This window comes from Cnephaeus nilssonii (assembly GCF_951640355.1).
Source record: "Cnephaeus nilssonii genome assembly, chromosome: 8".
NCBI lineage: Eukaryota > Metazoa > Chordata > Mammalia > Chiroptera > Vespertilionidae > Cnephaeus > Cnephaeus nilssonii.
In genome coordinates, this window is record NC_137079.1 from 98,459,281 (window position 1) to 98,481,576 (window position 22,296).

At 39.3% G+C, this 22,296-nt stretch overlaps 1 protein-coding gene across 5 annotated transcripts in view; it reads left to right on the top strand.

The window, feature by feature from the left end:
• The window catches only part of NBEA (neurobeachin), an 873,840-nt gene that overhangs the window by 480,612 nt on the left and 370,932 nt on the right, over nucleotides 1–22,296 (top strand). For all 5 annotated transcript variants that reach the window (XM_079778900.1, XM_079778901.1, XM_079778902.1 and 2 more), the window contains 2 exons: nucleotides 3,887–3,995; nucleotides 8,990–9,156. In XM_079778900.1, the coding sequence (XP_079635026.1) occupies nucleotides 3,887–3,995; nucleotides 8,990–9,156 (276 nt within the window). The remainder of the gene's footprint in view (nucleotides 1–3,886; nucleotides 3,996–8,989; nucleotides 9,157–22,296) is intronic.

The window sequence follows — 22,296 nt, forward strand, 5'->3', positions numbered from 1 at the left end:
CCCCTCGAGGGATGTCCGACTGCCATAAACGGGCAGTTGGACATCCCTCTCACAATCCAGGACTGCTTGCTCCCAACTGCTTGCCTGCCTGCCTGCCTGCCTGCCTGATTGCCCCTAATCACTCCACTGCCAGCCTGATCTACGCCTAACTGTTCCCCTGCCAGCCTGACTGCCCCAAACTGCCCTACCCTGCTGGCCTGGTCACCCCTAACTGTCCTTTGCAGGCCTGGTTGCCCCCAATTGCCGTCCCCTGCTGGCCCGGTTAACCCTAACTGCCCATCCTTGCCAGCCTGGTCTCCCCTAACTGCCCTCGCCTACCAGCCTGGTCACCCCCAACTGCCCTCCCCTGCAGGCCCGGTCACCCCTAACTGTCCTCTCCTGCAGGCCTGGTTGCCCCAACTGCCCTCCCCTGCAGGCCTGTTCCCCCCAACTGCCCTCCCCTGCAGGCCTATTCCCCCCAACTGCCCTCCCCTGCAGGCTTGGTTCCCCCCAACTGCCCTCCCATGCAGGCCACGTTGCCTCCAACTGCCCTCCTCTGCCGGCCTGGTCACCTCTAATTGCCTTCCCCTGCAGGCCTGATCACCCCCAACTGCCGTTCCTTTCAGGCCTGGTCCCTCCCAACTGCTCTCCCCTGCTGGCCTGATCACCCACAACTGCCCTCCACTGCTGGCCATCTTGTGTTCACATGGGGGTGGCCATCTTGTGTGTTGGAGTGACGGTCAATTTGCATATCACCTCTTTATTATATAGGGTGTCTTAGGTTGCCACTGCCTGAGGTGATACATAGCAGTTGGGGTAAATAGACTAACCAAAAAGCTTAGGAGAAACACCTGCGAATGAGATGTACATAAGGGCTTTAAAAACTTATGACATATTTTGAAATCTAAAAGCCACACACATACTTAGGACTGTATGCACGCTCTGGAAAGAAGCACCTAAACTCTTAGTACCTAAAGAAGGACCTAAACCCTTACCTTCTGCTGACATGGAGACTCTATGGAAGCAGGAGTGTATGCTAAGGTAGAGTGGAAACCTGCCTAGCTGAGTGTTGAAGGGCTGTCCAAATACAATCATACAGCCCCTTGGGAAAGTCTGGAAGATATTCTTGTATTGGTGAATGGTTTTCCACATGGATAATGAAGTTTCCCAGAATGATTGTGAGTCAGTTAAAAGGTGCTGTCTCTGCATGAAAATAAAACAACATACATTAGTTGATATATGATGCATAAGTGTCACAGATAGGAGAACAGACTTTCAAGTGATTTAAGCAATTTCTCTGGTGTTTCTGAGGAAAGACTCTTCCCTTCCCCATCTGCTTCTCCGCTACCCAGGCCTCTTTGCTTTGTCAACCCACTGTTATGCTCCTGAGTGTAATACTACTAACTAGCCGAATCCTGAGCCTCTCTACCTTCCTGCTTTCTTCTGTTAATCTATTTAATTTTTGTAACTTTCACTAATTTGCATATATTTGATTTTTTTCCCTGGCTTTCTTCAGCCTTCAGACACTAAGCAAAGACTTTGAACTGAATACCAAACATCTCACATCTTTCTCTTTTGAAACCTTAGTTATATAAAATATAGGCCAATGAATTCATCAGAATTAATTTTTAGAGTTTCTTACAGTGTTTGTTTAACTTCTTATTTTTTCAGCTCCCTCAATGATTGAGATTAAGACTATCAATATGATTGTTTGCCTGGAACATTATTTGTAGAGGAGTTGGCGTTTTTTTCCCCCCTAAGTATTGTGGTTTCGAACAGATTGCCCTAGCCTTGGGTTCTTTGAATAACTTATGTTTTTGTTAACTTTGCTGTAAACTAGACAATATTCCTATTAGAATGTGCCTCTGTCCCTTTCCAATGATATGAGAGATTACCTTTACATGTTTCTAAGTGCTATCTCCATGATCCTGCTGCTATGCAAGATTTTAGTGGTGCCTCTGTCATACCGCCAGGAAGTTCTGCTAGTCCAGAGTGACAGAGTCACCCAAATCTCATCATGGAGTAATGAACTCTATATCAGACCAGACATGGGTTTTGGGAAGGTTTCTAATGAAAACTATCTTCAGTTTAGTGCTGCTCAGAATTTAAATTAGAAGATGCCACATAGATACTAAATTGGTGAAAAGATAATAAAATTTAATACTATGTTATTCAACCTTACTACCTTAAAAAGCAGAAATAAATTCAATACAGTCAGACTCACTTCAAAGACATACATAGCTTTGAAAAATTAGCCCCAGCCGGATGGCTCAGTTGGTTGGATCATCTTGCTGTGCACAAAAAAGGCTGCAAGTTCAATTCCCAGTCAGGGAACATACCTAAGGTTTTAGGTTGGATCCCCACAACTGATCTCTCTCTCTCTCTTTCTTTCTCTCTCTCTCTCTCTCTCTCTCTCTCTCTCTCTCTCTCTCTCTCCCCCTCCCTCCTTCCCTCCCTCCCTCCCTCCCTCCCTCCCTCCCTCCCTCCCTCCCTCCCTCTCTCCCTCCCTCCCTCCCTTTCCCTCTCCCTTTCCTGCTCCTTCTCCCTCTTCTTCTCTCTAAAAATAAATTTTAAAATATCCTTGGGTGAGGATTAAAAATTATATTTAAGTCATAATTTAGGAATATCAGGATACATAATCATTTTATTTTGTTTGTACATATTTATCAGTGAAGACAAGTTTGCCATGGGTAGACAGAATATAGTGAATAAGTGCAGAATTATATGAGTTGGTATTTGGTAAATACAAAAGTTAAGACAAACTTAAAGCTATCCTATTCTGATTGAAATTTATGACAACTTGGACAAGAAAAAAAAAGGGATAATTCATTTCAATAATGAGCAGTGAAAATAATGAATGATTTTGAAAATAGCATCCTTGTTTAAAGTTTATGTGGAGCAAAACTAGATAATGGATATGAGTATGAAAACTAATTTTAAAAAAAGATGTAGCCGAGACCGGTTTGGCTCAGTGGATAGAGCGTCGGCCTGCGGACTCGGGGGTCCCAGGTTCGATTCCGGTCAGGGGCATGTACCTTGGTTGCGGGCACATCCCCAGTGGGGGATGTGCAGGAGGCAGCTGATCGATGTTTCTCTCTCATCAATGTTTCTAACTCTCTATCCCTCTCTCTTCCTCTCTGTGAAAAATCAATAAAATATATTTAAAAAAATAAAATAAAAAAAGATGTAGGTAAAGAAGATGAAATTTCTTTATAAGTTTGCCCTCTAAAAAACAAACAAACAAAAAAAACAAGAACACAGTATATTCTTTCACTTATTTGTATCTTCTTCTCTTTTTCAACATCCTGTAGTTTTCTGAGTGCAGGTCTTTTGCCTCCTAGATTAAGTTTATTTCTAAGAATCTTAAATTTTTTGTCGTTGCAATGGGACTGTTTTTGTTGTTGGTGGTGGTGGTGGTGTTTCTCTTTCTGAGAGTTTATTATTGGTGTATAAAAGTGCCATTGATTTCTGGATGTTAATTTTTTATCCTGCTACATTGCCAAATTCATTTATTATTATTAAATCTAGTAATTTTTTGGTGGAGTCTTTAGGGTTTTCTATGTACAATATCATGTCATCGGCGAATAATGACAGTTTTACTTCCTCCTTTCATATTTGGATGCCTTTTACTCTTTATTTTATTGCATAAAGTAACTTTACTAAATTCACTGGATAATTTGTTCACAGATACACTATTTAACAGAAGCATTGCTATAACAGTTTTATGACATATTTCTATATTTCAAATGTCATTGAATTATAATTTCAACTATATCAATTTTATAATGTAGCTTTATCTGAAATGTATGCATAATTAATGCTTATAATAATGAGGATTGATTATTCAAAAAGTTGGATTAACCAAAACTATTAAGAATAATAACTTCAAAGGTACTTTTCTTTTTAGATTACTATGCCATGCTATGAAGGACCACATAGTTCGTGTTGCAAATGAAGCTGAGTTTATTTTGAACAGACAGAGAGCTGAGGATGTACATAAACATGCAGAGTTTGAGGTAAGGTTTTTGGAGCAGACTAAATTCTGCTTTTCTGTTATCAGTCAGCTATTGCCGATGGTAACCTTACATTAAGAAGTGTGTTTTGAAGAGAAAAATTTCACTGAAGGCTTTTGAGTTCTTTAGTAAATGTCAAACTCAGAGAACTACTTTATTTCACCTCATTTACAACATGAAGAGATGGCTCCAGCCTGTCACTAACCACTCAGCAGACTGAAGTTATTCTAACTTATCCTTAAAGGCAAATAAAAATTTTTAATGCAATTACTTTCGTAGTTTTTAAGCAAGCAAAGTTTACTGACCATTAGCTACGGGTATATAAGAGGTTATATAAAGAAACTGAGTTTTACCAAACATTCAATAATTTATTATTGTGTGTCCATCTTTAGAGTGTTCACAGAGCATTTTAGTTCGTATTTTATTTTAATAATTGATACTTTATTGACAATTGAAGCATTGATGTTGTGTGATATATATGTAGATCTATATGTATGTATGAAAATATAATAGTTTAAAAATCCTCATAAGTACTTTGAGTGAGGATAAATTAACTATCATTTCTATTTTCTTTTTTTAATATACTTTTATTGATTTCAGAGAGGAAGGGAGAGGAAGAGAGTGATAGAAACATCAATGATGAGAGGGAACCATTGATTGGCTGCCTCCTGCATGTTGGACCGAGCCTGCAACCCAGGCATGTGCCCTTGACTGAAATCAAATCTGGGACCCTTCGGTCCGCAGGCCGACACTCTATCCACTGGGCCAAACTGGCCAGGGCTATCATTTCTATTTTCTATGTAAACACTAAAGGATGTTGAAGTAATATATATTCCATAGAAATAATTTTTAATTTAAAATATTATTTCTATATTTATAACATGTCAATAATTATTCACCAATATTTACATTGCCTCAATTCAACAAATATTTTTATTTTAGTGTTTTAAATATAACATTTACTTCAGTTAATGCAATTAACAAAGCAAAAATGACTTCAGAAATATTTAGGGGATCTGGTGTTTGCCTTATGTTGGGCTGTCAGTGGCCTTGAAAATAATAAATAACTTCACCAATGTATTCTTCTGATGCCATATGTGAACAAGTGCTATATGGCTGTAAGTCGTAGCCCAACATTTTAGTTTTGATGAGGTTTTTATCTCAGTAAACCAGCTCTCACAGTCATGCAAGTTGATATCCTAGGTCTGGTGATCTCTGACCTGTCCAGCTGAAAAGCATGAGACAGAGAAATAGTTGTTGGCACTTTACTGTTAATACCAATAACCTCTGTGTCATTTGTCAGATGAAAGAGCATACACTTGTCATATTGGGTTGCATAAAACTTATTTCAAAAACAAATACCAAATATTTTAAACTTTGATTAAAGTACATTAACAATTGCTTGTCAAAGTGAAGGTTTGTATTACCTAAACAATAACTACCATTTGGATATTTACCAGAATATCATGCTGTAATAACAGTATAGTTATATTCTATTATTGAAGAATATCTTTAGGTATAAAATATGTCAGAACTCTAAACAAAAGAAGAATATTGAATTAATCTTTTACTTCCGTTAGTAAATAAGATTTAGAATGTTAACTGAATTCCATGCAGGATCAGTTTTGAATCACTTATACTGGTACAGGGTAGGGGCAAAGTAGATTTACAGTTGTGAGTGCATAAAACAGAGTTTATTCTTGTGTTATTTATTAACTAGAGGCCCGGTGCATGAATTCTTGCACCAGTGGGGTCCTTCAGCCTGGCCTGTGGGATCAGGCCGAAACCAGATCTCTGACATCCCCTGAGGGGTCCCGGATTGCAAGAGGGCTAGGCCAAGGGACCCCACTGGTGCACGATCAAGGCTAGGGAGGGACATGGGAGGTTGGCCAGCCAGGGAGGGACTGTGGGATGGCTCTAAGGTGTGTCCAGCCCGTCTCGCTCAGTCCCGATCAGCCGGACCCCATCAGCAAGCTAACCTACCGGTCAGTCTGCCCCCTGGTAGTCAGTGCACATCATAGCGACTGGTCAACCGGTCGACTATCTGCCCCCTGGTGGTCAGTGCACGTCATAGTGACTGGTTGACCAGTTGATTGTCTGCCCTCTGGTGGTCAGTGCATGTCATAGCGAGCAGTTGAGTGGCATTAGCATATCATTAGCATATTACACTTTTATTGGTTGAACAGACGACTGGACACTTAGCATATTAGGCTTTTATTATATAGAACTAGAGGCCAGTACATGACATTTGTGCATGGGGGAGGGGGGTCCCTCAGCCTGGCCTGTGCTTTCTCACAATCTGGGACCCCTTGGGGGATGTCGGGCCTAAACCGGCAGTCAGACATCCCTCTGGCAATCCAGGATGCTGCATGCACCAGTGACCATACTTTTTATACAGGTGAAAGGCATCTTGCTGTTGTATGGGCAGCTACATTTTTTTACCCTAATTATAAAAAGTAGTACATAACATGATCCTTCTGAGGCAGTAGTTCCATTTTCCCCGTCTTATGGGTGGAAAAACTGAAGTAGAGAAAAGTTAAGTAATTGGCTTTTGTCACACAGCTATAAGTGTCAGAATCAGGGCCGACCACAAAATGTGCAAGCCAGAGTTCATGCATGTCATTGCTGCATCATCCTGTTTTTTTCAGTGTTAGAGTAGCCTTGCCAGTTTTATTTTTTAAATCTAAGAGACTGTTCCCAATATATAGGGTAGGGTCCCTAGGCCTGGCCGGCGATCAGGGCCATCTTTAGGGTGACCGGTGGGTGGGGCAATCAGGGGGCCCCTGCTGGCACCCGCCTTGGCTACTGGCCTGGCACCACCTGCTGGCCGGCCCCGCCCCCCAACCACCACCCCTGATCGCCACCACCAGTCACCTCCCTCTTGGGGGGCAGACGCTCAATGCAGGAGCTGCCCCCTGTGTTGAGCATCTGTCCCCACAGTGGTCAATGCGCATCATAGCGACTGGTCGTTCCGCCAGTCCTTCTGCCGTTCCATCGTTTTGCATATTAGGGTTTTATAATATAGGATTATTGTATTATTTTCCATATAAACAACTGTAACCCTACTTTTGTCCCATCCTGTATTTCTACTAAGAAAAGCAAGATACAGGGATATAAGCAAATTAATATTTCTCATGTGAAAACATTTAAAATAGAACTTTATGAAGACAGATATTAGTTACTAGCTTTAACACATAGCTACTTAAAATCCCATTAAGCTAAGTGCAGTGCTTTTCAACCTTTTTTTCACTATTGCCCCCTAAGAAATCTTTTTAGACAATTTTATCCTAATTATTTCCCAAATGATATTTTATTACCTTCAATATGCTGCATATCTATTTCTGTAATGTATATACATCTGTGCTTTATTTATTAAAATAGTTTTTTTTTCACATTCACCCAACACCAATTTTCACCCCTTTGGGGATGAGAGTACTTTATTGAGGCTGCATGGCAAAAAGTGCTAAGAAGCTATGAAGGAGGACATGAAGACTCAGTGATTTTTAGATTATCCTATATAATAAAAGGCTAGTATGCAAATTGATTGAATGGCAGAACGACCAGTCGCTATGACACGCACAGGCCACCGGGGGGCAGATGCTCAATGAAGGAGCTGCCCCCTGGTGGTAAGTGCACTCCCACAGGGGGAGCGCCACTAAGCCAGAAGCCCTAAGCCAGGCTAATGGCTGGTGAGTGCAGTGGTGGTGGCGGGAGCCTCTCCCATTTCCGCGGCAGTGCTAAGGATGTCCAACTGAAGGCTTAGGCCTGCTGAAATTGGGTGTGGGGAGCGGACCTAAGCCGTCAGTCAGACATCCCCTGAGGGTTCCCCGACTGCGAGGGGGTGCAGGCTGGGCTGAGGGACCCACCCCCCTGAGTGCACGAATTTTGTGCACCAGGCCTCTAGTGTATACATAAAATACTGACTTAAACTTAATTTTGAGAGTCTTACCATTGTTACTTAATGACTATACATTGCTTATTAACCCAAATGTTTAATTTGTGTGTGTTTTTTAGTTTAAGCTATATTAGTAAATGCATTGATGTGTGTGTGTTGTGTTTTTTAGTTAAAGCTATATTAGTAAATGCATTGATGTGTGTGTTGTTTTGTGTGTGTGTGTGTGTGTGTGTGTGTGTGTGTGTGTGTTCACCAGTTACCATTTTTAAATTACAAAAGATTTTATAAAAATCATGGCATTTTACTGGGACTTTTTGAGGAATTTCTGTCTTCCATATAAGCCTCTAATTAAGACAAAAAGTATATTTAATGTTAGATGGGTGTTTCATGGTTAAGTTTTTCTTAGTTAACCACTGCAGTTGGTAAGGAAGAAAAATGAAATTTTAATTGTAGTCTCCTATGAACTAATGAAATATTAACCTCATTATGAGGCAGATCATTGTACTAATTGGTGATTCCCTGTACAAAAAGATGAATTGGAATATGAATGAATTCTTCTTAATTTGTTATAATGACTTGTGGTAGTAGTTTATGGCAATAGATAGAGGAAGAGTTTTGTTCAAATACCTTCCATGACACAGCTTTTTCCATAGTAATGATGAATGTGAACTAGTTATATGCATTATTTAGATGTATATATTTTTCCTTTCTCATTATATGACTCATTACATTACATACTTAGTAATGTTAAAATTTGTAGTCAATCCACCCTATACAAAACTTATTAAAAAATCAAACTTGATTAAAGAAATGATCATCTTGAACCTTTTGATACACAATGAGAATGATTAGCTATGTTATTAATACCAATGGGCATGAATACAGATAGCTAACATTATCCAAATTATTTTACATACACATATGTATAAACACATACAAAGAACACATTTTTAAAAGTTTGAAAGGGCACTATATGTGTTCTTTAGAATAAAGTTTCAAAAGATTATATTATCTGAGTTTATTAGCATTTAACTTAAAATTAGATACCATTCCTTACTAATGCACAGTTGAAGTTATACATTGTTTGCATTTCTTTACATAGTCGCAGTGTGCCCAGTATGCTGCTGATAGGAGAGAGGAAGAAAAGATGTGTGACCATCTCATTAGTGCTGCAAAACATCGAGATCACGTTACAGCAAATCAACTGAAACAGAAGATCCTTAACATTCTCACAAACAAGCATGGTGCTTGGGGAGCAGTTTCTCATAGGTGAGTTATAACAAATTACAAGTAAATAACTCATAGATTAATTATGATAGAAGTAAAAATGACTGAATTTTTGAATGATTTAGAGATTATGATTGAAAGTATTAAAAATTACCATAATTTTTCATATCTTTAATAATGTCTCTACAATGGTTTAGAAAAAAATCTAAACTTTTAACTGTAGCTCCAATAGAAGTTATTTCTAATTTAGAATTATGTGTAATATAATACAAAATTTGTTTAAGCAAGTATTTTAATCTCAAAGAATCAAACCTTTGCCCAGCTGGTGTGGCTCAGTGTTTGAGCGTCCACTCATGAACCAGGATCTTATGGTCAGCTTCCTGGTTAGAGTACATGCCCAGGTTTTGGGCTTGATCCCCAGAAGGGGGCATGCAAGAGGCAGTGGGTTCATGATTCTCTCTTCATTGATGTTTCTATCTCTCTCTCTCCCTTCCATTCTGAAATCAATAAAAATATATTTTTTAAAAAGAACCAAACCTTCCAACTTAGTAAATTTATATCATTCTTAATTTTTCTTATATACAAGTAATAATATAAACATTTACTATGGAGAAGTGATATATTTTTCTAAATTTTTTTCTTACATATTTTTTTATTTACTTGCTTTTAGGAAGGATTGTATCTACAATTAGAGCATTTATGATTATAGTACAATTAAAACCAAAATTGGTTATTTATAAATTATGAATTAGGGGCATAACTTTCTTCTTCTTCTGTACAATGAACTTTTCTAGAAAACTAGTAGTGAAGTAGCTTATTTAGATTGTTAATGTTCTTCATTTGTATATCTTCACTTTATTTGATTCCATTACGTATTTTTATTAAGTCTCTGCCTGGCAGAGTTTAGGGTTTGGTTAATTGTGGACAGGACACTGTCAAGAATAATTCTGGAAGACCCAAGATGATGACCAACAACAAGAAGGTAGAGAGGGAGAGTGTGTAAGAGAGTGAGGGAGTAGTAGAGGAGTGCGTGGACATGAGTGGTGTGTGTGAGTGAGAGCTAGGGACAGTTAGATCCTGCAGGTCTTCCAAGGGGCTGCCAAACCGGGCAGTCTTAGACAGTAAAACCCCACTGCCACCGCAAACACTCTGGGGGCGGCCAGCGCGGGCATAGTGACCACGCCATCTTGAAGAACAGAACTGCTTGAGACTAGGATCCTAGTCTCGCCACTACCCAATCTGGTCTCAGAAGCAAACCGGGACCCTACAGACACTGGGGTAAAAGACCTGCGACCACATCTGCAGAAGCATGGACACGATGATCCCAGGCACCCTGGCCGCAGATTTCTGTGAGTCACAGAGCCAATCCCCCTCCCCACCATCTCTGATGCAGTGGCATAGAAACTGCCAGACCCGCTCTGCTCAAATAAGCCTCCTGCCCACGCATAGCAGCAGTGGCTCTACCTGAATTTGAGCCTGGGTGTGCAGACATGGGAAATTGTTTCCCACAGCCAGACCCCACGCCCACACAGGCAGGCTGCACTAAATTTGAGCTGGGGAGCGCAATATTGGGGAATCTGTTTCCAGCGACCAGACCCCACACTCACACAGGGAGGCTGTGCTGAATTTGAACGTGAGAGTGTGAACTCACGGAGTTTGTTTCCCTCACCACCAGACCCTGGGCCCACACAGGGAGGCTGCATGGAATTTGAGCCTGGATATACGGACATGGGGAGTTTGTTTCCTGCAGTGCACACCTGCGGGACCAGGCCCCATGCCCACACAGGACGGCAGAGCCACCTGACCTTGATTCCGGGCAAGTGCACATGGAACGCTGTTTTCTGCAGGGCAGGAGCGGACCTCCTGCAACACAGTGCGACTGTGCAACCCAGTCCCCCAGGCAGACCGGGGACCCTCTGCATGAGAGGCAGCACTGAGCACCAGTGACTTGACTCTGTTTCTCATCCTGTGCGCCTAGGATCCCTAATTTCCAGTGCATTTAGACTAAGAGGCAGTGACTCCAATTCTTGGTGCTTGCGCACACAGGGACCCTGATTCTTGGCGCGAGGCCACACCAAGCAACAAAGACTATGATACTCGATTCTCAGCACGGGCACAGGGGGTCTCTGACACCTGACCTGCGCTACGGGACTCTGATTTTGGCACACACAAGTGGGGTCTCTGTTTCAGCACAGCGCAGCGCAGGTGGAGTCCCTGATTCTAGGTGCACAAACGAGGCCACACTTAGCACCTGTGACTCTGATCCTGGGTGAGTGTGGCTTCCACCAACCCACAGCAGCCACACGTCTTGGTGTCGGAGCTCTTCAGTGACACTCGGGGGGTGAGAAGCTCCCACTGCACAAGGCCCAGGCGCCCACAACTAGACATTTGAACCTTCTGGTGACAGTTAGAATGGGGCGACAACAAAATAATCCCCAGAGGAAAGAAAATGAGGAATCGCCAAGAAAGAAAATAAGTGAAAAGGAAGCATGCAACATGACAGAAAAAGAATTCAGAGTAATGGTCGTACAGTTCATACACCAGATGGACAAGAAAATCAACAACCTATGCAAAAACCAGGAAGAAATCAACAGTGATATAGCTACAATCAGAAACACCATGGAAGGTTTCAACTGTAGACAAGAAGAAGCAGAGGAACGAATTAGTGAGTTAGAAGATAAGGTACAGAAAAAAGCCCAATCTGAACAGCAACTAAAGAAAAAAATTAAAAAGCAGGAGAGAGCCTAAGGGAGCTTTGGGACAATGCAAAACAAAGTAACATACGTACAATAGGGCTGTCAGAAGGAATAGAAGAGCAGCAAGGATTAGAAAATTTATTTGAAGAAATAATGACAGAAAACTTCCGTGATATGGGGAAGAAAAAAGGTTACACAAGTACAAAGAGTCCCAAGCAAGATGAATACCAAAAGACACACACCAAGACAAGCCATAATTACAATGGCAAATGAAAACGACAAGAGAGAATCTTAAAGGTTGCAAGAGAGAGACAGGGAGTTACCTACAAAGAATCCCCCATCAGATTATCAAATGATTTCTCAACAGAAACACATCAAGCTAGAAGAGAATGGAAGGAGGTATACAAAGTGATGCAAAGCAAAGGACTGAATCCAAGAATACTCTATCCAGCAAGAATATCAATCAAAATTGAAGGGGAAATCAGGAGCTTCCCAGACAAAAAAAAAAAAAAAAAAGATAAGGGAGTTTATCACTACCAAGCCCGAAATGCAAGAAATGCTAAAGGAATGCTCTAAAAAGAAGAAATAGAAAGGGAGGAAGGAACATAGGCATAAAATACAGAAATGGCTACAAACAAGTACCTATCAATAATAACATTAAACGTAAATGGATTAAATGCTCCAATCAAAAGACATTGAGTGAGTGAATGGATAAGAAAACATGACCCATATGTATGCTGTCTACAGTAGACCCACCTTAGAATAAGGGACTCACACAGACTGAAAGTGAAGGGATGGAAAAATATCTTTCAGGCAAATGAAAATGAAAAAAAAAAAAAAAAAAGCTGGGGTAGCAATACTTATATCTGACAAAATAGGCCTAAAAGTGAAGGGCATAACAAGAGATAAGAAAGGCCACTTCATAATTCTAAAGGGATCCATACAAGAAGAGGATATAACTCTGGTAAACATTTGTGCAACCAATGCAGGAACACCCAAATACATAAAAAAACTTCTGGAAGATATCAGGAGTGAGATAGACAGCAACACAGTCATAGTGGGAGACATTACCCTAATACCCCATTAACATCACTGGATAAATCCTCTAGACAAAAAATTAGCAAAGAAACTTCAATCCTAAATGACTCACTATATCAGATGGACTAAATCGACATCTTTAGAACATTCCACCCCAAAACTATGAAATATATGTTCTTCTCAAGCGCACATGGGACATTTTCAAAGATAGAGCACATATTGGGACACAGGCAAAGTCTCTCCAAATTCAAGAGGATTGAAATCATATCAAGTATCTTCTCAGATCACAATGGCATAAAATTAGAAATAAATTACAGTAAAAACTATCACAAAAATTCAAACACTTGGAGTCTGAATAGCATACAATTAAACAATTAGTGAGTTACCAAAAAGATCAAAGAAGAAATAAAACAAATCCTGGAAACAAATGACAATGAAAACACAACAATCCAAAATCTTTGGGACACAAGGAAAGCAGTCCTGAGAGGGAAGTTCATAGCATTACAGGCCTACCTCAAAAAACAAGAAAAACTGATAATAAATCAGAAATGAAAGAGGTGAAATAACAACAGACCTCACAGAAATATGAAGAATTGTAAAAAAAAATGCTATGAGTAACTCTACTCCAACAACCTGGTCAACGTAGAAGAAATGGGACATATTCCTACAAAAATACAACCTTCCAAAACTCAGCCAGGAGGAATAAAAAAGTCTGAATAGGCTGACAACTATGGAGGAAATTGAAGAAGTAATAAAAAAATCTTCCAACAAACAAAATCCCTGGACCAGACGGCTTCACAGGGGAGTTTTATAAAACATTCAAAGAAGAAATGAAACCTATCTTCTTCAGACTATTCCAAAAAATTCAAGAGAAAGGAGCACTTCCAACTCTTTCTGCGAAGCCAACATTACCCTAATCCCAAAACCAGATAAAGACAATACAAAGAAAGAGAATTACAGGACAATATCCCTCTTGAACATAGACGCCAAAATCCTCAACAAAATTCTAGCAAATTGAATCCAGCAATACATTAGAAAGATCATACACCATGACCAACTGGGATTTATTCCGGGGATGCAAGGATGGTACAATCTCCCCAAGTCAATAAACATGATATAGGTTCCATTTTCTCCACACCCAAGTCCAGTGATGGGCAACCTTTTGAGCTTGGTGTGTCAAACTTCGCCAAAAAACTGAGCATAACTCAGGTAGTGTGTCACTATGAGGAAAAAACATTATTTCGCAAATGTTTCATCCTCAGGAGCAGCCAATGTTTCATCCTCGGCATGCGGCCACCTCAGCAGCTACGTGTTATCAGAAATGGCTACGCATGTCAGTGCTGACACGCGTGTCATAGGTTCGCCATCACTGCCCTAGTCAGTATTTATTATCTTTTGTCTTTTGTATGATAGCCACATTAACAGGTATGGTTTTAATTTGCATTTCACTAATGATTAGTGATGTTGAACACTTTTTCATGTACCTGTTGGCCTTCATATAAAAGCTATATATGATAAACCCACAGCAAACATCATACTCAATGGGCAAAAACTAAAACCATTTCCCCTAAGAACAGGAAGAAGACAGGGATGCCCACTCTCACCACTCCTGTTTGACATAGTACTGGAAGGATTAGCCATTGCAATTAGACCAGAAGAAGAAGAAATAAAAGGCATCCAAATTGGAAAAGAAGAAGTAAAGCTGTCCTTATTCGCAGATGACATGATATTGTACATAAAAAACCCTAAAGACTCCATCAAAAAACTAATAGACTTAATAAATGAATTTGGCAATGTAGCAGGATACAAAATTAATGCCAAGGAATCTATGGCCTTTCTATACACTCATAGTGAACTTACAGAAAGAGAGACTAAAAAAGCAATCCCATTTACCATCACACCAAAAAAATTAAGATACCTAGGAATAAACTTAACTAAGGAGGTAAAAGACCTATACACGGAAAACTACAGGACACTGAAAAAAGAGATAGAGGAAGACGTAAACAGATGGAAGAACATACCATGTTCATGGATTGGTAGAATTAACATCATTAAAATGTCCATACTACCGAAAGCAATCTATAGATTCAATGCACTCCCCATTAAAATACCAATGGCATATTTCACAGACCTAGAAAGAACTCTCCAAAAATTCATCTGGAATTTAAAAAGACCCCGAATAGCCACAGCAATCCTGAGAAAGAAGAATAAAGTAGGAGGGATCTCAATACCAGATTTCAAGCTGTATTACAAAGCCACTGTTCTCAAAACAGCCTGGTACTGGCACAAGAACAGACATATAGATCAATGGAATAGAATAGAGAATCCAGATATTGACCCAAACCACTGTGCTCAATTAATATTTGACAAAGGAGGCATGAACATACAATGGAATCAAGACAGTCTCTTCAATAAATGGTGTTGGGAAAATTGGACAGATACATGCAAAAAAGTGAAACTAGATCACCAACTTACACCATATACAAAAATAAACTCAAAATGGATACAGGACTTAAACATTAGACAGGAAACCATAAAAATACTAGAGGAATCCACAGGCAGCAAAATCTCAGACATATACTGAAAGAACTTCTTCATTGATACAGCTCCTAGGGCAATGGAAGCTAAAGAGAAAATAAACAAATGGGACTACATAAAAATAAAAAGCTTTTTTAAAGCAAAAGAAACTCAACAAAACAACAAGAAAGCCCACTGTATGGGAGAACATATTTGCAAATGGTATCACTGATAAAGGTTTAATCTCCAACATCTACAGGCAGCTTATACAACTTAATAAAAGGAAGATAAATGATCTAATAAAAAAATGGGCAACTGACCTAAACAGAATCTTTTCAAAAGAAGAAAGAAGGAAGGCCAAGAGACACATGAAAACATGCTCAACGTCACTAATTATCTGAGAAATGCAAATCAAAACGACAATGAGGTACCATCTCACACCTGTCAGAATGGCTATCATCAACAAATCAACAAACGACAAGTGTTGGCGAGAATGTAGAGAAAAAGGAACACTCGTGCACTGCTGGTGTGAATGCAGACTGGTGCAGCCACTGTGGAGAACAGTATGGAGTTTCCTCAAAAAACTGAAAATGGAACTCCCATTTTACCCAATAATCCCACTCCTAGGAATATATCTTAAGAAACTGGAAACACCAATAAGAAAGAATATATGCACCCCTATGTTCATATCAGCACAATTTACAATAGCTAAGATTTGGAAACAGCCTAGGTGCCCGTCAGCAGATGAGTGGATCAGAAAACTGTGGTACATCTACACAATGGAATACTATGCTGCCATAAAAAGAAGGAATTCTTACCATTTGTAGCAACCTGGATGGAATTGGAGAACATTATGCTAAGTGAAATAAGCCAGTCAATGAAAGAAAAATACCACATGATCTCACTCATTTGTGGATAATAAAGAACAATATAAACTGTTGAACAAAAAGATAGATACAGAAACAGTAAAGCATCAAACATAATGTCAAATTACAGCAGGAAGGTTAGGGAGAGGTGGGGGAGATAAGAGATCAATCAAAGGACTTGTATGCATGCATATAAGCATAACCAATGGACGCTAAACTCTGGGGGGTGAGGCCGAAACCGGTTTGGCTTAGTGGATAGAGCGTCGGCCTGCTCTATCCACTTTAAAAAAAAAACTCTGGGGGGTGAGGGCATGTATGGGAGTGGGGTGGGAGGGGGCAATGGTAAGATATGTACACATATAATACCTTAATAAAAAATGAAAAAAAATGTAAAAAATAATAAATAATAAATAAACTACCGAGTCCCAAGAAGAATACTTTCATGTATTTTAACAGCCTTTCAAGCTGGTGTAAGCCCTGAAAATTTGATTCATATGATTCATCTAAAGTAGCTCTCAGATTAATTTTTAACATTTACATTGTTACTAATACACCCTTCTGTCTCAAATTGTAATATATCTTGTGGACAGTGTTAAGACAGAACCTGTTTTCTTTTAAGTCAGGTTCTTTATCACTATTCGGTAAATAGTAAATTGCAGTCAAACACTCTATGATGAAGATCCTGTTCAAAGCTAGAGAATGGCCATTATATGAAGGGAATTTTTATGTGTTTTGATTCTTAACATAAATCTTTAAAATTACGTATGGCTCGCTTATGGATGAAGAAAGACTTTTGCTGTCTAGGCAATACCATATGCCCAATATAAAACTATCACATAGGCATTTTAAAAGCTTGTAAACTAGATTTATCCAACTGAGTAAGCTGAGTGTTTTTTAGAGCACTTTAAGATACATTATTGCCCGGCCTGCGTGGCTTAGTGATTGAGCGTCGACCTATGAACCAGGAGGTCACGGTTGGATTCCTGGTCAGGGCACATGCCTGGGTTGTGGGCTCGATCCCCAGTGTTGGATGTGCGAGGGTGCAGCTGATCAATGATTCTCTCTCATCATTGATGTTTCTATCTCTCTCCCTCTCCCTTCCTCTCTGAAATCAATAAAAATCTTTAAAAAAAGATACATTATTAATCAGTAACTTAACAAACGTATGAGAAAGACAACTGGCAAAGTACCTTATTAACTTATTCAAGAGCAGTCATTAAGTATATGATAATTAAGTGGATAATTACATTTTCACCTTTCAGTAAATTTGATGGCTTCGTGGTTGGGATTGTATGAGTATTGGCTCCAAGTATTAATAGTTCAAGGGTACTTAGGTGATGAGGACCCTGTAATCAGACCTTTTAAGAGCATTATGTCTGTTGATATTTGGTTTAGATTAAAATAATATTGATGAATCAATTGCTTTTTATGTAATTCTTTATCACTTATAGATCATTTTAATCTATATAAAAAATAAGGCTTTTTTTTTCCTCTGGTTAATCCCAACTACTACTTATTTACCATCTCCCAGATTATTTTACGTGAAACTTAAATTTTGGCCAACCCATGTTTGATCTATAACATGATGGTTATTTCACAACCTTACATATACTCCTGACCCAGACATCGTGGCTGTTCTCTGCTCTTCTAATTTTCATGTACAACACAGGACCTAGAGGAATAAAATGTCTCATTTGTCCCTTTGTATTCTTGAATGTCTTCGATGTCTATTCTAACCCACTGGAAACCATGCCGTTAAAATGGTTTTCATTTTGAAATACAGTTTTTTTGGGTTTTTTTGGGCTGGTTTTTTTTCTGGAATAACAATTAAGGTACTCTGCAACCAAAAGAAAAAAAAAAAACCAACTTGTATTTCTTCTTGCTATCCTATATAATAAAAGGCTAATATGCAAATTGTCCCCTCGGGAGTTTGACTGACCAGGAGTTTGAACACTCGCTATAATGTGCGCTGACCACCAGGGGGCGGTGCAGAATGAAGGAACCCGGGCAGCAGCTGGCAGCCAGGAGAAGGAAGGCCCAATTGGCCCTGATAGCTGGCCAGGGACCCTACCTGTGCATGAATTTTGTGCACTGGTCCTCTAGTCCGTTATAAATCCCTTTACCATTATTAACACTACTATTTTTTAAAAAATATATTTTATTGATTTTTTACAGAGAGGAAGAGAGAGGGATAGAGAGTTAGAAACATCGATGAGAGAGAAACATCGATCAGCTGCCTCTTGCACACCCCCCACTGGGGATGTGCCCGCAACCAAGCTACATGCCCTTGACCGGAATCGAACCTGGGACCCTTGAGTCCGCAGGCCAACGCTCTATCCACTGAGCCAAACCAGTTTCGGCTACACTACTATTTGTTTCATTCTTTGAAACAGTTTGACTCCAGATATTTTAAAGTAGCTATCTGATTATTTTTTATCATTTACATTGCTACTAATACACAGGATATGCCTCATAAGGAGGTTGAGAGGATTAAAACATAGTGCATCCAAATGTTAGTTATTATCTATAATAAAAGTGTAATATGCTAATTAGACTGGACAGCCAAACAACATTCTGGACGAAGCCAGGGCTGCAAGGGGCTAGGTAAGCCACCGCGGCTGTGAGGGCCGAGCCCCTTGCATGAATTTCGTGCATCGGGCCTCTAGATATGATGATAATTATCTCACTCCCTGCTAGATACTTCCAAAAAGAGGTACCTTCTTAAATTTATAATACTTCAATAAAACCTAAATAACTCTGAAAATGTAGTATATTAACTCAATTCATTGTAATTTTGGTTTCAGGTGCTGGGGCTAGAAAGTTTTGTTAAGAAGGGTCCACTATTCCAGCCACTGCTTATAAACAAATGCACCCAAACCATCTGAGGTACCATTTGTTATTAATGGGGAACTGTGCCATATAGCGGGTCCAAGCATTTTTGTGGTAGCCTGTGAATTTAGTTGAGTACTAGAGTACCTTAATTGTTATTCCAGAAAAAAACCAGCACAAAAAAAACAAAACAAAAAAACAAACAAACAAAAAAACACAAAACAAATAAAACCACTGACTGACTTTTGTTTAAATCCCATCTGGTCAGATCAGAATTTCCAGTTTTCCACTCGACTTCTTTAACTTAAGGTTAATAAAACTGATTTTAAATATTACCACTTTTGGTTTAGTTTCTTCATTCTCTCTGCTTCTGTAACACTTGCTTACTTATTTTTATATCCCTGCCATGTTGTATATTTTTTTAATTTACCACCAAAACTATATTCCTCAGGAGTTGAAGTTCTTGATGCATGAAGCCTGGCACATAAGAGGTAATCTATAAATAAGGAACTGAATGAATGTGCCTGAATAATTATTATTTGGGAATATTTACTAACACTTCAGAAATTATTATGGTTGGGTAAAATTAAATAAGAATACATCTTGCTTCTGTCTCTACTTCTAACTTTCTGCTTTACCATGAAATGTGGAAAGAATGAATAATATTATTTAGAAAATTTTGAATTCAGTGTATTATTTGGTAAACTTTGAACATAAGAAAAGTCAACTAAATTTAGTGTGAAATTTAAGTTATTAAAATTAAGTTATAAGAATTAATTAATTATATGGCTAGCATTATTTGGAGCTTCAGAGTAAGACAGACTTGAATTCATATTTCATCGCCAAAACTTCAGATCTGTATAGCTTTGACATATTTCCTAACCTTCCCAAGCTTCAATATTTTTATTTGTAAAATGTAGCCTAATAATTACCTCACAGAATTTGAAGCATGTAAATTAGAAAGCAAAATCCTAGAGTTTTTATCAAATGTTTATTAAATAAATGACTATTTCAAATTGTTAATAATTTTAAAAGAAATCTAAGTAACTTATTGGTATTTTTAACTGTTTTATCTTAAGTATATACACTATTATATTTGATCATTAAAATATTCATCAACATATCTCAAGCCCAAAACATCTACAGGATGTAAAAGCTACCTTTACTGTTCTGATATCTAAACTTATGGTTTTCTAATGTCCTTCTCACTATCTACACTAATAAAAGGGAAAGATGCAAATGGACCGTACCTTTGTGACACCCACCAGCCAAGCAGGAGTGAGTATGCAAATTAACCCAAAAAGATGGCAGGTTAATTTGCATACACAGGTGCCGAGCGGCCAGGGGCGTTCCACACCACCCCAGCCGCTCTGGGCCTCTGGGCAGTTTGAGAAGGCAGAAAGGCGGCTCCGGCCAGAGCTGGCAGCCATGGGAATGAAGGCCCATTCTTGCACAAATCTTCGTGCATCGGGCCTCTAGTTATCAAAATAAAAGCACATCATTTGAGTGAAAGCCTTCATCTCTTTTAAGAATGCTGTTTCTTTCTTATTAATTGCCATTATAATCTTACAAATATATAGAAATACATGGGTAGATTAGGAATCCCCAACTAATGTTGGGTACAGGGGACACCCTGACTTTCTGGCTGCTTCCTGCTGGCAAAGGGGTCATAGTTTGGGGCAGCAGTCAGGGTCCCATCAGAAGTGGGTGGTCCAAGGGTCCAAGGAAGATGGATGTAGCTGCCCCCATTTGCTGTTCCATGCAGAGCATCAGTTGTAGCTTTAGGGCTTCTAAATGGGAGGATATGGAACATACCAAAGGTTAAACAGGCAATGGTTAAAGATGAGTGATAAGAAAACAGTATAAACAAAGGTTTGAGAAGGGGAGCTAGCTAATAGGGATGGCATTATATCTTTAATTGGTCCCCAGACTTCAGGGGCAAAGAGGCTATGAGGCCTTCATTTTAGCTAAGCTGCTTGCAGCAAGAAGTGTTATTCATGGCACAGACTTTGCCCTGCTCATTCGAGGGCTTCTCTGTGAATAAAAATCTGTAGAGGCTTGAGAAGTGGTTCTGGTTTGGCTGGTGGTACTGGTAGCATAAGCTGTCCTATAGACTAAGATTTAGCACATTTTATTCTGAAAGGGATGCAGGAGATATATATCTAATTGAGATTATTTGACGCTGAATTAGGCTGCTTATAACATACTTAGTAGTTAGGGATTTGGGGAGCCAATATGGCTGAAAATTTTGCTACATTATGGATACAAAAAGGAGCTATAAGTAGGAGCATCTCATGGGGTTTCTGAATCCCAGAAAGAGCAGAGAAGATCTCCTCCAGGTACCAGCCTAGGGTTCAGGTGACACTTAAGAAAAGACAGAATAAGAATTATTTAAAAAATGAAAACAGTTTATCTAAAATACCAGAGTATGTTACTTGTCTGGCACTCATTAACTCTTCAGGATCCCTTCAAGAGAGAAGTTTCAGGTCCTCTAGAGGCTCACACAGATAGGAATCTGGTGCTTCAGTTGATGGTAATGCAGCTTCATCCTTCTCCTGTGTTGGCATTCAAGGCTTACTTGAGACAGATGGATCTAGGAGTCAATGCTGTTAACCTGTTGGGAGACGTAAAGCCGGTGCCTGTAAAAAGAGCTTTTTGAGCTATTTAAAGGGCCTGCCCAAATAAATGAGGGCTATTCCCAAAATCCTGGGGCAGCACTGTCCATATTAGCTGACTGCTTTAATTATTGGGATCTTTTAAAGGCAAATAGGAATTGTGAGTTAGGAGACAGGGGTATACAGAAAAAGGCATCCTTGAGATCCAGTACTGTAAACCACTGTTAACGGAAAAAAACTATTGAAACCTGTAAAGAATTTTAGTGAGTTTATTTGAGCCAAACTGTCGACATATGCCGGGAAGCAGAACCTCAATGAATTGAGATAATGCTCTGAAGAATGGCGGGTTACATTTCTATTTATACATTGCAATCAAAGGAGGGACATAGGTGGGCTACATGAAATTCATTGGTGACGGATAAGGAGGTGGGATAAAGCAAAGCGGTGGGAAACCCCTGGGATTGGATAAAAAGTAAAATGATGGACACATACTTAGGTGGGTACAGGAACAATTAACATGATAATGAAGGAATTTCAGGCATCTGTCCTGGCGCCCACCACATTTGGTTGTGCCCCAGGGGCTCCAGAAAAAAAAAAGGAAGTTACAAGTTACCAGACATC